We start from the raw sequence: 15,230 nt of genomic DNA, 5'->3' as shown, positions 1-15,230 counted from the left end.
ACAGCATTTGTTTGAAATAGAATCTTTTGTAACATTATAAATGTCTTTACTGTCACTTTCGATCAAATTAAGTATTGATTTCTTTCCTCCAAAAAATAAAAATAAAATTCTCACTGACCCCAAACTTTTGAACGGTAGTGTATAATATATAACACAAAATATATGTATATAATTAAATCATAGTTGTATTTGTTGTATTTAATTAATGCTGGTTTATCATTGTTTTACACAACTTTTGTTCTGTAATACACTAAAAAATTTATGTATTACAGTAATAATAATCTAATGAGAATTACCTATGAGAATATTGGGAATTACACTGGGGGTGTCACAATAAAAAAAACAAAAAAAAAAACACTTATTAGTCCTAAAAAATAAGCTTAATTTTCTTCATGCAAAATATCATTTATTAATTTTCCTTTTGATTTTGTGGTGAAATGTCACCTGGACATGTTTTCATAAGATTTACCCATTTATGATCACATATCACTTTTATACATGTACAGTTGTGGTCATAATTATTGGCATCCCTGGTAAATATGATCAAAGCATTTATTTCATAATGTGATTTCCCCCCACTTACAATTCTTTTACCTTAATGAAAGGTTAGATTTGGCGATTTTTTTTAATGAAAGATTAAAAGGATAAACAATGCAGATTTAGTGTTAAAGCCAGCTTTGATCATATTTACTAGGGGTGCCAATAATTCTGACCACAACTGTATATGCAGTTCTGAAAATGCAATATTTGTGTCAAGACTGCCTTGTGTTGCTCTGTTTTTGCTGTGTAATTTGCATGCAGTGTGGTCAACTACTCTCCATGCAATACCCACTGATTGCTATGTTAGAAAAATCCCTTGTTCAATGAGAGAAATTAAGGTGCTTGTTTTTGTCTCTTTAGTTTGTGGAGGAAAAGCCAAAACCTTCCTTTTTGCGTGACAAAGTAAGTGAATGGTGCAAATAGCATCACAACTCTACCAGGACGTTTGTGTTTGACAGAAGGACAGCTCAACCTGAGAATAAAATAATAAAGCTCATTTACTGTTTCTCCATTCAAAGCTAAAAGTGTCAACAAAGCCACAAGATGCAGCTGAAAGCACCGCCAAAGCCAAGAAACCAGAGAAGACACTAAGGCACAGACAGATTAATTTGTCATTTCACAATTGATTCTATTTGCACTTTTGTTTTTGGAGAGCCACAATGAGTAAAAAGCCATTTTTTCTTCACATTTTAGTCCAACCAGCTTGCGTTCTCCTGAAACAGAGAAGCAGGATCCCATCGCCAAGCTGGAAGCAGAACGCAAGCTGCAGGAGCTGAAGCGCCGGCGGAACGAGACGGAAAGCGAGGTGCTGGAGAAGATGAAGCAGAAGCAGCAAGTGGCCGAGGCGGAACTGGAAGAGCTGAAGAAGAAGAGGGAGGAGAGGAAGAAGATTCTGGAGGAGGAGGAGAAGCAGAAGAAACAGCAGCTGGCAGAAAAGAAAGCCAAAGAGGAGGTAGATTTTTTTTTCTTCTACCTGTCAAGGATAAAGTATGGCTGAATGCTAATTTGCATACTAATTCTGCTTACTAAAAGTACTGTGCTGCTGGTGGGAAAGTATGTACTTTTAAAGTAAATATTCAGACAGTATAGCAGTATTTAGTTAACTTGATACTAATGCATAACCTGACGTATAGTGCAAAAGATTTTGGGTAGATTTCTCAAGATTTTTTAGCCTAAAACACGTACAAATTCTTGATTTAAAAAGTAAAAAAATATTTGGAATGCTAGTCCTATTCTGGCATGCTATCTGGTAAAAAATAGTGTATAAATTGGAATCAATCAAATGTGCAAGAATTAAAATCTAAGACTAAAGCCCAAAGTATACTCCGGTTTTTAGTGTATTGTGCACTGTCGAACACATAGCCTTTCAAAAAGTATACCAAAGACTTTAGATATACAAAGACAGTGCACTCATATTATATGAATAGGACAATATGGTGCAATAAGTCCCGCCTTCTAAATAGAAATGCCAAGAACTAATTGGTAAAGCCATTACGTCTCTGCATCTGCCTTTGGAAGCTCCTAGAAACAGTCCGTGTTCTGAGACGTACGCTTAGGACTGCACATGCGCATTGGCTGGTCCTGCCTGAAAAATGCTGTTTTTTGTCATGATTGGAGCGTTTAGATACAAAATTTATGAGACAATTGTTGTCAGATTTCATTGGTGGTTTCAAAGACGAAATATAATCGTCAGGTTGGTGAACAGCTTTGGAGAATTTGATGTTTCCCCATTCAAATAGATATGAGCTGTAATTGCATGAATGAAACAGCTGCCAGAGAGGCGTTTCAAAGATGGCCGCCGAGTGAAATGATCTGCTTTAAAGGGACTTCGAGTATCTATTTGATAGTGTCTGCGAACACAGGCGCTCGACACGTGCACTAGAAAGTTTCATCCCTGTCCTGTATCTCTACAAGTTATTACTGATAAAATGAGTTGTTATCGTCACACAAGCGCTTAACGTGGGCATCTATTGTTGTTGCCATCTCCAGTAGTTTGTTGTCGATCTCATCTGGGGGGTTTTTCGCCTGTGAAAAAGCGGGTCAGGCCAGTGTTGCCATCTTGTGAACAAACTAATTACTGCACAAAAAAATTTATGTGATGGCTGCACAGAACCTGATTTCACCAAGTGCAACATGTTCCTGGATAATAATCTTTGTTGATCCTGGAACAACATTCTAATCAACCAATCAGATTTGAGGGACAAGTGAAGTGTACAGTTTATGTCAAGTTTAGGCTCACAACTAGGGTAGGCCTATTAGGTGCTTCTACATTTTTTTCACCTATCGTTTGCCTCTGATTTTAGGAGGTAGTACCTTGGGTAGGGTTAGGTTTAGGGGAAGGGATATGGTTAGGACTAAATTTTCAGAGAGGAATGTTATTCCAGGATAGGTTGATCCAGGAACACGTCTAACTGAAAAATCAGGACGTGCGATGGCTGCACAAGTACAGTATGTGCTTACTATGCTGATGATGAAATATGCATCATGTGGACAATAGCGTACGCATAAAACTGAAGTATACTTTAGACTTAAGGGGCCATTCGACAATGTAAAGGTAGCGCAATGGAATACAAAAACATGTTCTGTGTGAAGAGCCCATCATGCACTTTTTTGTGATTATTATAATGCGGCCCTTGTCGTCTTCTCTCCACTAAAATGAACAGGAAGAGAGGAGGAAGATGAAGGAAGAGATTGAGCGAAGGCGAGCAGAGGCAGCCGAGAAAAAAAAACAGAAGGAGGAGTCGAAAGAAGGGAGCAAAGCACCCTTCATCGCTCCAAAGAGCGCCTCTGCAAAAGTCAGTGGCTCTCTGACCTATTCTAGTGTCACTTACAAAAAAGCACAATATGATTACTATGTTTTTTGGGGGATATGGGACTATAGTAATGCGTTTAATGTGATACACTTTATACTGTATTTGTATATTTGACAGATTGGTGAGAAAGCTGAATTTCTTAACAAATCTGCTTTAAAAAGGTAAGAAGTCATTTTTTAGTATGCGGTTTTTCAACAGTTGACCACATACTGGGGTCTGGGATATACACAGTTTATTTTTTTATTTTTTTTATATATAACCAGTCCGGTGAAAACTTCACACACTCCATTAGTTTGCAAGATTGGAAACAGACTGGAGCAGTACACTTCTGCTGTTCAGGTGAGGAATAGTGAACACTAGAGTGGCCATCTCTCGCTTATGACTCAGTATGAGACTCTTTATCTGTTCACCAGACCAAAGAGTTGTCCAGATCACCCAAATCTCCTGTGGACGTACCTGTGGCTGAAGGGCTGCGGAGCATCAAGAGTATGTGGGAGAAGGGGAATGTGGTCAATCCCACCCCGAGTCCTGCAAGCCCCCCAGCGGTCACCAAGGTACAAGAGGAGAGAAGCTGTTTTAGTACATGACTGCTGAAAGAAGCCGATACAGCAGGATTACTTTGTCTGAAAAGAGAAGTATAAAATCTGCTAACTGTCCGATCAGGAAACAGCTGGTCTGAACATCGGCGTGGCTGGGCGCATTAACAGCTGGAAAACCAAGACTCCAGAGCCGAAGCCCACTGAACCGAAACCAGCCCCTGAACCAGAAAAACCACCTGCCAAAACAGTGAGTCTTGGTTTTATCATCTATCTTTCTATCTATCTATCTATCTATCTATCTATCTATCTATCTATCTATCTATCTATCTATCTATCTATCTATCTATCTATCTATCTAATAGTATTTTTTAAAAAGCTTATATTTTTAAATTTAGTTTAAAAATGTAAAAGTTTTTGTGATGTGCTTTTGTCATTTTATAATTTCTATAATAATTCTATATGTTGAATTAATTTTTATACCAGTTTCAGTTTTTTTTTTTTTTTTTTAGTACTTCGATTTAAACTTATTTCAGTTAGATGCCAAGGCAACAATTTAAATTTTATTTCAGCTTTTTTTATTTATTAGTGAAATCTTTATGGTTGTTTTAAAATTATTTTAAAAAGACCAATAACAGAAAAAAAAAACATTCGGTCCCCCCGATATTCAAGACATCTTTTACGGTAGAACATTAGGTTTACATAATTTAACATTAGAATTTATATATCTACATTTTCTAAGAAATCATAGAATGCAAAACTTTCACTGGAACAGTTTCACACAGGTTGTGTAAGTAAACTCTCTTATGTTCTGTATGGTACAGGGTGGCCCTCCAGTGAGTCTTTAGTGTATTGCATTTGACCATCTGATTCTGGTTTAGAATTACAGCAATCACATTTTTTCAAATAAAATGTTTTCTTTTTTTCTACTTTTTCTTTATTAGAAAAAGCATATTCTATATACATCAAAAATATTTAACAAGGCAGCAAATACAAGAAACAGAAAACATAAATTTAATAAATAAAAAAGGGGAATAAATAGAACGCAAATTCTTAACTCAAGCACACACAGGTAAACACACACACACATTATAGATATGTATATGATTGTATGCACATTTCTACCCTCTCCTATGTGACTTGGTCATTGTAATGTAATATACTTAAATTTGGGCTCCATCTTGCCACACAAGTATTCAACTGAAGTCTAAGGGATTAAGTTATTTGTTCCAATTTATTCTGCATTATGTATGTCATGCATTTTATATTATATTGTGTATAATTTTTACTGTTTAATAGGTTTTGCTGTTTAAGCATGCTGTAAAAATAAATTGTACTTACTTACTGAAATATATATTATATAATTTATTTTATTTTTTTATTTGATTAATTAGTTGAGTACCACAGGATGTACCTTGGGCATTTTAGGTATGTAACACAATAGTACCATTGTATTCATCGAAGTACCTTGGAATATGTACAGTATCTCACAAAAGTGAGTACACCCCTCACATTTTAGTATATCTACTTAAGGGACAATACTATAGAAATTAAACTTGGATGTATTTTAGAGTAGTCATTGTGCTGCTTGTATAGCAGTATATATTTGCTGTCCTCTAAAAATAACTCAACATACAGCCATTATTGTCAAAATAGCTGGCAACAAAAGTGAGTACACCCTAAGTGATAATAGCTGTACGTCGTTTAACCATGCAAAGCCACATGTCCTATTCATCATTTTCATGTTTTTGTCTGCTTGACAGGACCATACAAATTGTTGTATCTTGTATTAGAGCAGTTAAAAATTGTGCTTTGAGTAAAATTCTCTCATACTGACCACTGGATGTTCAACATGGCTCCTCATGGCAAATAACTCTCTAAGGATTTGAGAATTAGAATTGTTGCTCTCCACAAAGATGGCCTAGGCTATAAGAAGATTGGTAAAACCCTGAAACTGACTTACAGTACAGGCCAGGGTCATACAGAGGTTTTCCAAGACGGGTTTCACTCGTAACAGGCCTCGCGGGGGTCAATCTAAGAAGTTGAGTCCTCGTGCTGTGCGTCAGGTGCAGAAGCTGGCTTAAAAAAAACAGACGCATGAGTGCTGCCAGCATTGCTTTAGAGGTTGCAGAAGCGGAAGGTCAGCTTGTCAGTGCTCAGACCATACGCCGCACACTGCAACAAGTCGGTTTGCATGGCCGTCGTCCCAGAAGGAAGCCTCTTCTGAAGCTGGCTAACAAGAAAGCCCGCAAAAAGTTTGCTGAAAGCAACCTGTCTAAGAGCATGAATTACTGGAACCATGTCCTGTGCCCTGATGAGACTAAGATAAACTTGTTTGGCTCAGATGGTGTCCAGAATGTGTGGCGATGCCCTGATGAGGAGTACCAAGAAAATTATGTCTGCCTAAAGTCGAGCATGGTGGTGGGAGCATCAAGGTTTGGGGCTGCATGAGTGCTGCTGGTACTGGGGAGCTGCGCTTCATTGAGGAAAACATGGATTTCAACATGTACTGTGACATTCTGAAGCAGAACATGATGCCCTCCCTTCAGAAACTGGGCCGAACGACATGATAACGACCCCAAACACACAACGCCAAGATGACAACTGCCTTGCTGAGGAAGCTGAAGCTGAAGGTGATGGAGTGGCCAAGTATGTCTCCAGACCTGAACCCTATTGAGCACCTGTGGGGCGTCCTCAAGCGGAAGGTGGAGAGGCGTCATGTGTCTAACATCCAGCAGCTCCGTGATGTCATTATGGAGGAGTGGAAGAGGATCCCAGCAACAACCTGTGCAGCTCTGGTGAACTCCATGCCCAGGAGGATTAAGGCAGTGCTAGATAACAATGGTGCTCACACAAAATATTGACACTTTGGACATTTTTGACATGTTCACTTACTTACTTTTGTTGCCAGCTATTTTGACAATAATGGCTGTATGTTGAGTTATTTTCAGAGGACAGTAAATATATACTGCTATACAAGCAGCACAATGACTACTCTAAAATACATCCAAGTTTCATTTCTAGTATTGTCCCTTAAGTAGATATACTAAAATGTTTGCTGAAATCAAATGTGAGGGGTGTACTCACTTTTGAGATACTGTAAATACTGTAGTACATATATGGTAATAATTCTATATGGTTTTACCATCTGGCCCACCCTCAGTATTTTTTTTATAGTATTGTGCTATATTTACTTTATCTCTATCTTCTTCCCGCTCCTCTAGCTGTGGCCTTTTCTTCTCTTTTTCACTTTTCTGTCACACTGCTGTCTGCTGTTTTTCCTCTGATTCTATTCAATCCCCCCTCTAAAAAGGTAAGCTTTAATACAGGAAACATAGGTTGTTCATGGAATATTTTTTTATATATGAAAATCTAATGGAGGATGGTTTGTAATTTTGTGTTTTGACAGGACCAGAAGCCAGCTGATGTCACTAAACCACGTGTCCCAAAGGGCTCCACACCTGCCAAGGTTAGCTGAGTGGGTTGAAATATAATAACGTGTTCAATCCATCAAAGTCAGTTATTTCATTTGCAGATTATTTCCATTCACCAGCCCAGAAAAGACATTGACAGATTGTGAGGTATAACAGGAAGTACCAAAGTGGTGTCTGATACCTGTTATTATTATGAATAATTATTCACTTCACACAAATTATTGTCTCACCTACCAACTTTACAATTAACTAGCAAGTATTTAGGTAGCTGAATATATGTGAAAGATTTGTCTCAGCCCTCATGAATTCAAGTGATGGCCATGTTTCCAAAAAGACCTTTTATCTCAGTGGTTCATTTTATACTGCATATGACTTGATTTTATATTGTCCCTTTCTCAGGCATTGTAACTAAAATATTCTGTCAGATTAAGATGCTTGCTTGCTAATGCTTGCTTATGTTCTCATTTTTAATTTCCCCCCAAATGTTATTAACAGTTGCTCTTGTAATATTTTTTCACACATTCACCAAACACATTCTCATGGCAATTTGTAACTATTTTACATTTTGGTGAAATAGGGTCTAATTACTATGAATTTGTACAATCTCATTTGTAGGATCTGCTTATGGCCAAGTAAAGTTAATGTTTAGGGCTGGGCCTTCGTGATAAACTTTTTTTTTTAAATCGTACATTTTCATGTTTCACATCGTACGAATAAGGGATGCACAATATATATTGGCCACCATATCGGTATCGGTCGATATATATTAATTTTTTATGTTACTGTAATCGGTCCAATAAGAAAATTTGTCTGATATCTTAAAGCCGATAAATAATGGATTATTTTATTTTATCCATATGAATTTTTAGTCTTTATTCGCAAGTATGTTATCCAATGACCCGGTGGCATTATTTTACTTATGTGTATGGCAATAGATTTATATATATATATATATATAAGGAAAATTGGCCATAGTAGTGTAAAGTTAATTTTAAAACTTCAACTTGGCTACTGTACTGTATTTGTTTGATTTAATGTTGAAGCGCTTAGGACATGGCTTTTAATGGTGAGACTTTTGTTTTTGTAATCAGGCTCTCACAAATTATATAAAAAAATTGTTTTTATATTTATCGGCCAATATATCAGTTATCGGCTTTCAAATATAAAATAAATATCGGTAATCGCTTTAGGCCACATTTTTTATATTAGTGCATCCCTTGTTTTAGGTTTAAAATACCTAAAGCAAGACGTTGCTTTAATGGTGGTGGTGGTTGAGATATGATTGTAAAGCGCTTTGGGTGTACAGTAGTACATATGAAAGCGCTATATAAATGCCTCATTCATTCATTCAAGACTTTTTGCTTTTTTTCCCCAGGTGTTCGCAGCCAAAAGTAAATTCGTCACAAATGGTGAGTGACTGTAGTTTTTTATTTTTTATTTCTCATTCAGTTCCAAATGTCAATTTTAAAAAAAAAAATTACATTTGTTAAAGTGGTCGTTCATCTAAAAATGAAAATTCTGTCATCACTTACTCACCCTCATATACTGTACGTACAAAAGACTTTGAGATATTATGAAGAATGTTTTAACAGTTTTTGTCAATACAATGAAAATCAAACGGGGTCCCAAAAAAACGGGTGGGGGGGTGTTTTAACTGACAGCGGCGCGGTGACAGCAAATGTCTGAAGTCATAACTTTAACTGGCTAGTGCTATTGTAAATCTCTCGTTCACATATCATGCCACGCTATATTTAAAGCACCGACCTTGTTCTCCTGCATTGGTACTCCACGAACCGCTGGCGTGTCAGGCGTCATAATTCCAGTGTGTTCATTTCACCCAGCACCTCTCGTGTAGCATCATAACGCATCGCATTCCCTGCCGCAGCTGTTCGGTTGTGCCACTGCATAGAGACGTGAATCACTGGATTAGCATGATGTCCCACGGCAAAGCAGTTTAATATTTGGAGTTACAGAAGGGATGAAAGTATCACATTGTCACATTACCCGCCTTAACACCCACATCTAGCGCATATTCTGACAGGGATCCGGCTTTTGTGGTTTATTATTATTCATTCAAAGATACTAGCGAAGAAGTTCACAAAGAAGCTAGTGGCAGCAATCCTCCCTGGTCTTTCAGCTGAACTTGTCCTTGAGAGTCACATAGATGACAATGTACTAGATATTTGTCCCACTTGTGGCACAACTTGAGACACCCATGACAATGTCACTTGTGCATTTCCGTCTGGGTCACGGCCCCAACGTGTTAACTCACTAACTGGGAACAGGTGCGGATGGCTGGTCTATTTGCTTTCGTGTATTTGAGGATGTGTTGAAAAAGCCTTCTGAGTTATACACATGACGTACAGTATGTAGAGCAAATGTAACTGTCTTGTATTGTCTCTTTGCGAACTCATTCGCACATTAACAACATATTCCCTTATGTTCTACAGGAACAAGAAAATAAGGACATCCGAACAACCCCCAGATCAGCCAAAATGGAAGACGCTTCCATAATATGTGGATAATTTTGCAACTTCAAAACACAGATTTTACAACAAGTGGCAACCAAACACAGTACAAAATATAAATCATACAAAAATTTCTTTAAAATCGAACTTTTAAATTGATTACAGTTACCATAAATCACACAGGCCCAATAACACATATTAAAGTATTAGTATTACTATCAAACATTAACAAGTGACAGGTGCATTTACGCTAAAACACTGTAGAGTTTGATTGGACGCAAGTGTTTAAGTGGAAAGTGTTTTCAACTCCCTTTTAAACATTGATAAGCCTATTTATTTTGCTATACTAATGCATGCTTATATGGTTATTTTTTCCTGCTGTTCACAATGCTATAAGATGAAAACAAATTTAACAAAAATCTCATTTGCGCATATGAACTATATAAACATTTAACTATATAAACAGCTAAGTAACCATTAGAACTAATAGATGCGGTCACATTAGCGACAATTTTGTGAGAAAATAGTCTATTTTTAATAGTGTAGCAACGTATGGAGCACCGCTCAAACAAAAGTCACTTTTAAGCTGCTTTCTGTGTGTTGGACAACACGGCAAATTCGAAACGGAACCTGTTGCGAAATCGCCGTGGTGAAATTACTATTTGATTCCAATTAAAATTACTGGATTTAGCCCGGAAAAAAATCATCAGTAAATGTGACCGCACCTTTAGGAACATTTAGCCTTTTTATCCCTGATTAAAAAATATAATAATAAAAATACAACAGAAAAATCTTTTTGAACTTCTCAACTTCCCTCTGGAGTTTCAGATGACCTGTTGAATTTACACTCATGATTTAATGCTTTGAAACATGTTGTGGTTTTGGTGTTTGATTGTGCTTTGCTGATGCTGCTTTTGCCTGTATGATTTTTATTCATATGCTTTGCACTTGGAGTCTCAAAGTCATGCTATGAATGAACACTACACATCTGATAAAGCCGCGGTCACATTAGACTTTTCAAAAAAATATCTTTTTATAACCATGAATTAAACATAACAAATAGTAATAGGCCTACATTCAAAATGTAAAAATGTACATTCTACTTGACTACTTTATACATATGCATTCTTTTAATTCAGACAAGAGGTCACACTGTGACGTATCAATCTTCTACTGGCCACGTGTCTTCATGTAATGCGAATTCGAAGGTCAGAGTTCACCAAACTTGAACTTTGGAACGCAGCAAAATGCTAAACTTTTCGCATAAGCTTGCGTTTGAGGCCTGACACATGAATGGAAGTCAATGGAACGAAAAGTGTAGTGTGACCGCCCCTTAAGATACTAGTAATAAAAATCTTACAAATATAGCATTATAAAGTATTTGGGAAGTAATATAGCTGAACTATTTCAAAATATCAATAAACATTTTTAAATATGTCCTACTTTAACAGTTCAAACGGTCAGTGATGATCACAACAACTGTACAATTATTGTATTATCAAGCAAGCCTACACAGTAAAGTAACGATACATGCACACATTGCCTCTGTGTCTTTTCTGTTCTGCACTCATTGTCATTTGAGACAAGCCGTCTGCTCCTTTCTCTGAATGGATTGAATTTCACGGGGTGACAAAACAAGGCCGACTATGAGCAGGTCGAAGAGAATGTTTGGTTTTAGAACTTGACAGAAATGCATCTGACAGTCTAACAATAGAAGAAGGCTTTCAGCACAAGCCAATGAGAGGACAATGTGGTCACGTGGTGGGTTAGTATGTTAGCCTTGAGACTGAGGGCCGATGCTCTAACACACTCTAAAAGAGAGCTGCTCCATCTCTGAGATCGAGAAACAACCCAGGTAAGAGTTTCAAGATGAATCAGAATATTCAGCATATTCTCCAAACCCCCATCCCTTATATAGGAATAATGAGCATGATGTATTTTGGCATTTTGTATTGCATATAAAAATGTTTGTTGCTTACCGGTAATAAATGCTGCATGTTATCTTTGACATTGTGTATAGTCATGTCTGACACAGAAGATGTGATGGATGAGGGGGTTCAGTGAGTAACAGTTTTAATTCTGCAAATATTATGATTTGTTATGATAAAAAAGTGATCAATCTTGCAATTAATTCCATGTGCATTGTATTTTCACTTATAAATCTTTTTGTCTGTGTGTTTGTGTGTTTTTTTTATCTAATTTGATAAAAGGGAGGAAGGTATTGTGTCACAATGTCTATATAATACATATATAATATATATAACTCCAAAATGTATTTATTTATTACAATGCAAGTGGCTATTTACCTACATTAACATTGTTAAATATTGTTTACACCAAGTATAATTACAAATAGTAAATTCATATTGTAAATAAAAGCGATACTATTTGTTAAATCTGAGCAAAGTTTAAAAAATTGACAATGCTTATATTATAATAATTATTTTTAATTGTTTATTGTAACTGTTCTATTCAATTGCTGTTAAAAACATATGTCTCCAATTATAGTGGACGAAACAAAATCCAAACCAAAGTAAGTTCCATTATTCTCTTGTATGCATCATTATATATCCAGATGAAACTGTTTTTTTTAATGTCTTAATCTTTTATCTTCAGATATCTATCAAATATCCAAGCACCAAAGATCCCAGAGGGAGATAAAGTCGATTTTGATGTAAGTAGGACATTTGCCTCTCTGTTACACTCCCTTTAAACGCACCTCTCACTTTCAAACTCTAAAATCTATATCATTCTCTCTCTCCCTATGTGTGTGTGTGTGTGTGTGTAGGACATCCAAAAAAAGCGTCAGGAGAAGGATTTAACAGAACTACAGTCTCTTATAGAGGCTCATTTCCTCCAGAGACAGAAAGATGAAGAGGAACTCATTTCTCTGGTCAACAGAATCGTGAGTGTTTCCTCATGAATGTTGTTTTTATTTTTTATTAAACATGTATATCAAAAAAGAGGCAGAACTACATTAACTGGATAAACACCTCACAGATCCTGCAAGAGGAACTTCTGAGCAGAATTATGTAAATATGTGTTTTAACAGGAGAAGAGGCGAGCAGAGAGGGCCGAGCAGCAGCGAGAAAGAGCAGAGAAAGAGAAAGAGCGTCAGGCCAGACTCGCTGTGAGTTACTGTCAAATTCTGCATAAACACCTGCCAAACCAGTGCTTTATGCAAATATGATCATAAAAATCGTAAAAAGGCAGTTATATATATATATTTTCAAATACTGTCCCCGGACCCCAGTTTGAAAACCCCTGTGCTGTCCAAACTACACCAGCTGCATACTGGAACATCTTTCCACCAATGAGACTAAACTTGAAGTCTTGAATTTATACTTTTGAATTACCTTTGTGGAGGATGTTAGCAAAATCCACCCTATTATTGTCAAACTAATCTGCTGTTGAATCATTTCTACAAAACCAAATGAATTGGTCCAGTCAGTGAAGTAAAACAATGAACCACAGGCTCCTAACAGAGATGAAACCAATCTACAATCTAAACTGTTCACAGGAAGAGAGAGAGAGGAAGGAGCAGGAAGAGCACAGAAAGAAGCATGATGACGATGCCAAGAAGAAGAAAGCTCTCACCAACATGACCCAGCAGTACGGTGGCGTACAGCAAAGGGTCAGTGTTCACCATATTTAAGGCTGTAAATAAATATTGTCAGAATATTGTCAAGTTACATGATTATTTTATGCAGATTCTTTCACTAATATTATAATTATCGCTGAACTAAAGGGTGAAGGACGCAAAGGTGCCAAGAAACAAACCGAAAGGGAGAAAAAGAAGAAGATCCTTGCCGACCGCCGAAAACCACTGAATATTGACCACCTGAGTGACGACAAACTCAAGTATGATATACTACTATACAATAATACTTTAATAATAAAAAAACAACACACCAAGTGATTGATATGTCCAACTTTTTAATCATTTCTAACAGTATTTTTCTTTTGTTGTTGTTAAGGACAGACCAGGAAACAGGCCTGCAGGAAATAGTTCATTATTTAGAACTAGAATGAGAATAATTTAGAATTTCTTAGACCCTAAAAAATAGTAGGCCTAACGTTAGCCTACCGTTCGCACTGAACGCAAGCCAAGGAATGGATTACATTAAGATGCGTTTCCCCCCCCAACTATTTACTATTACTACATAAACTACGCAGCCAGAATCAAATCACCATTAAAGAAAAAATATTTAGCCTTAGATGTAGTGGCCGACTGGCCGTTCGCAATGAACGCGTTCTTGCGTTTAAAAACGCAAGGAATGGGAATGAACTTGGGATGCGTTGGAACTAGTTACAGCAGAAACTACACAATCACTATCAAATAGCCTATACTATATATTAAAATATTTCCTGTTCTCAACGCGTTCTTTCGTTTAAAGAGCGAAGGATTTGAAAGAACTTATCTTGGAACGAGTTTTTTCGATCCTCAACGGAAACAAGGTGCTAAAAAAACATCACATTGGACCTAAAACAAAACGCTTTCTGTGTGAACCCACCTTAATATTTCTGTCAATCGTTGCAGGGACAAAGCCAATGAGTTGTGGCAGTGGCTGATGGACCTGGAAGCAGAAAAATACGATCTCAATGAAAAACTGAAACGCCAGAAATATGATGTAAGTGATATCTAAACTTCTTTTACTTACTTTGAAATTGCTTGTGGGGCTTTATGGCGCTTCTGTAAGGTTGTTTTTGAGGTTTTGCAGCAATTAACAGTTTCACAAAATCCATTCACTTTCAACGGCTGGAACTTGGACTGAGGTAACGTTAAATAGGTTGTGTTCATTATCACTGTATCCTGTTAGCACTTGTCATGTTTCTGTCTCTCACAGATAAATCAGCTCATTTGCCGCGTCCAGGATCACCAGAGGTAAGAATCACAAGCTTCACATCTCACTAACTGCTAGAAGTGTTGAGTCATTCGGTTTTATATCCAAAAATTATTTTTAAACTCTTGCTTTTCTATCTCTTAGTGCCAAGGGACGCGGCAAAGGCAAAATGGGAGGAAGGCTGAGATAGATGTTGACAGCTGATATGAGAGGATTTTGTGTCCTCGTGCATTCGTTTTTTGTTTGTTTGATTGATGGTGATATTTAAAAGACATTGTTCTGAACATACAAAAAAGCCTTGGCTGTACATTTTTGCTCTGCATTTTGCCATGAATAAATGCTATATTGCTGACTGTTCATTTTAGTGTACTCAATAAGTGATGTCAATTATATTAATAAATTATATTATCTGTAAAGACAAAATAAATAGCTGCAACATTTGATTAAAAATGTATAATAAATATAATATATTATAATATATGAAGTTGCAGTGCAGCATAAAATGAACTGTTATGTATGACAATCATGCACATAAACACCAACATTGCATCAAACTACATAAATCTCAAAGTTTGACTATTATTTTATATGACCA

At 36.7% G+C, this 15,230-nt stretch overlaps 2 protein-coding genes across 2 annotated transcripts in view; both read left to right on the top strand.

The window, feature by feature from the left end:
* The window catches only part of cald1b (caldesmon 1b), a 29,577-nt gene extending 19,136 nt beyond the window's left edge, over positions 1–10,441 (top strand). The window contains exons 6-16 of the mRNA XM_056270944.1: positions 901–942; positions 1,059–1,132; positions 1,234–1,492; positions 3,204–3,335; positions 3,471–3,514; positions 3,617–3,692; positions 3,767–3,907; positions 4,017–4,139; positions 7,299–7,358; positions 8,699–8,732; positions 9,774–10,441. Of these exons, the coding sequence (XP_056126919.1) occupies positions 901–942; positions 1,059–1,132; positions 1,234–1,492; positions 3,204–3,335; positions 3,471–3,514; positions 3,617–3,692; positions 3,767–3,907; positions 4,017–4,139; positions 7,299–7,358; positions 8,699–8,732; positions 9,774–9,787 (999 nt within the window). The 3' untranslated portion in view covers positions 9,788–10,441. The remainder of the gene's footprint in view (positions 1–900; positions 943–1,058; positions 1,133–1,233; positions 1,493–3,203; positions 3,336–3,470; positions 3,515–3,616; positions 3,693–3,766; positions 3,908–4,016; positions 4,140–7,298; positions 7,359–8,698; positions 8,733–9,773) is intronic.
* Positions 10,442–11,811: 1,370 nt separating this feature from the next.
* On the top strand, positions 11,812–14,908 carry tnnt2d (troponin T2d, cardiac). Its single transcript, XM_056270945.1, has 11 exons — positions 11,812–11,851; positions 12,002–12,009; positions 12,300–12,324; positions 12,408–12,465; positions 12,580–12,696; positions 12,844–12,921; positions 13,312–13,425; positions 13,540–13,652; positions 14,332–14,422; positions 14,639–14,676; positions 14,780–14,908. The coding sequence occupies exons 1-11, from the start codon at positions 11,814–11,816 to the stop codon at positions 14,823–14,825; spliced, it is 726 nt and encodes a 241-aa protein (XP_056126920.1). The 5' UTR covers positions 11,812–11,813; the 3' UTR covers positions 14,826–14,908.
* The last annotated feature ends 322 nt before the right edge of the window (positions 14,909–15,230 follow it).

Source organism: Rhinichthys klamathensis, unplaced genomic scaffold (assembly GCF_029890125.1).
Source record: "Rhinichthys klamathensis goyatoka isolate OS25496 unplaced genomic scaffold, OSU_Roscu_1.1 h1tg000310l_1, whole genome shotgun sequence".
Lineage (NCBI taxonomy): Eukaryota > Metazoa > Chordata > Actinopteri > Cypriniformes > Leuciscidae > Rhinichthys > Rhinichthys klamathensis.
This window is presented reverse-complemented; position numbering and strand designations above follow the sequence as displayed.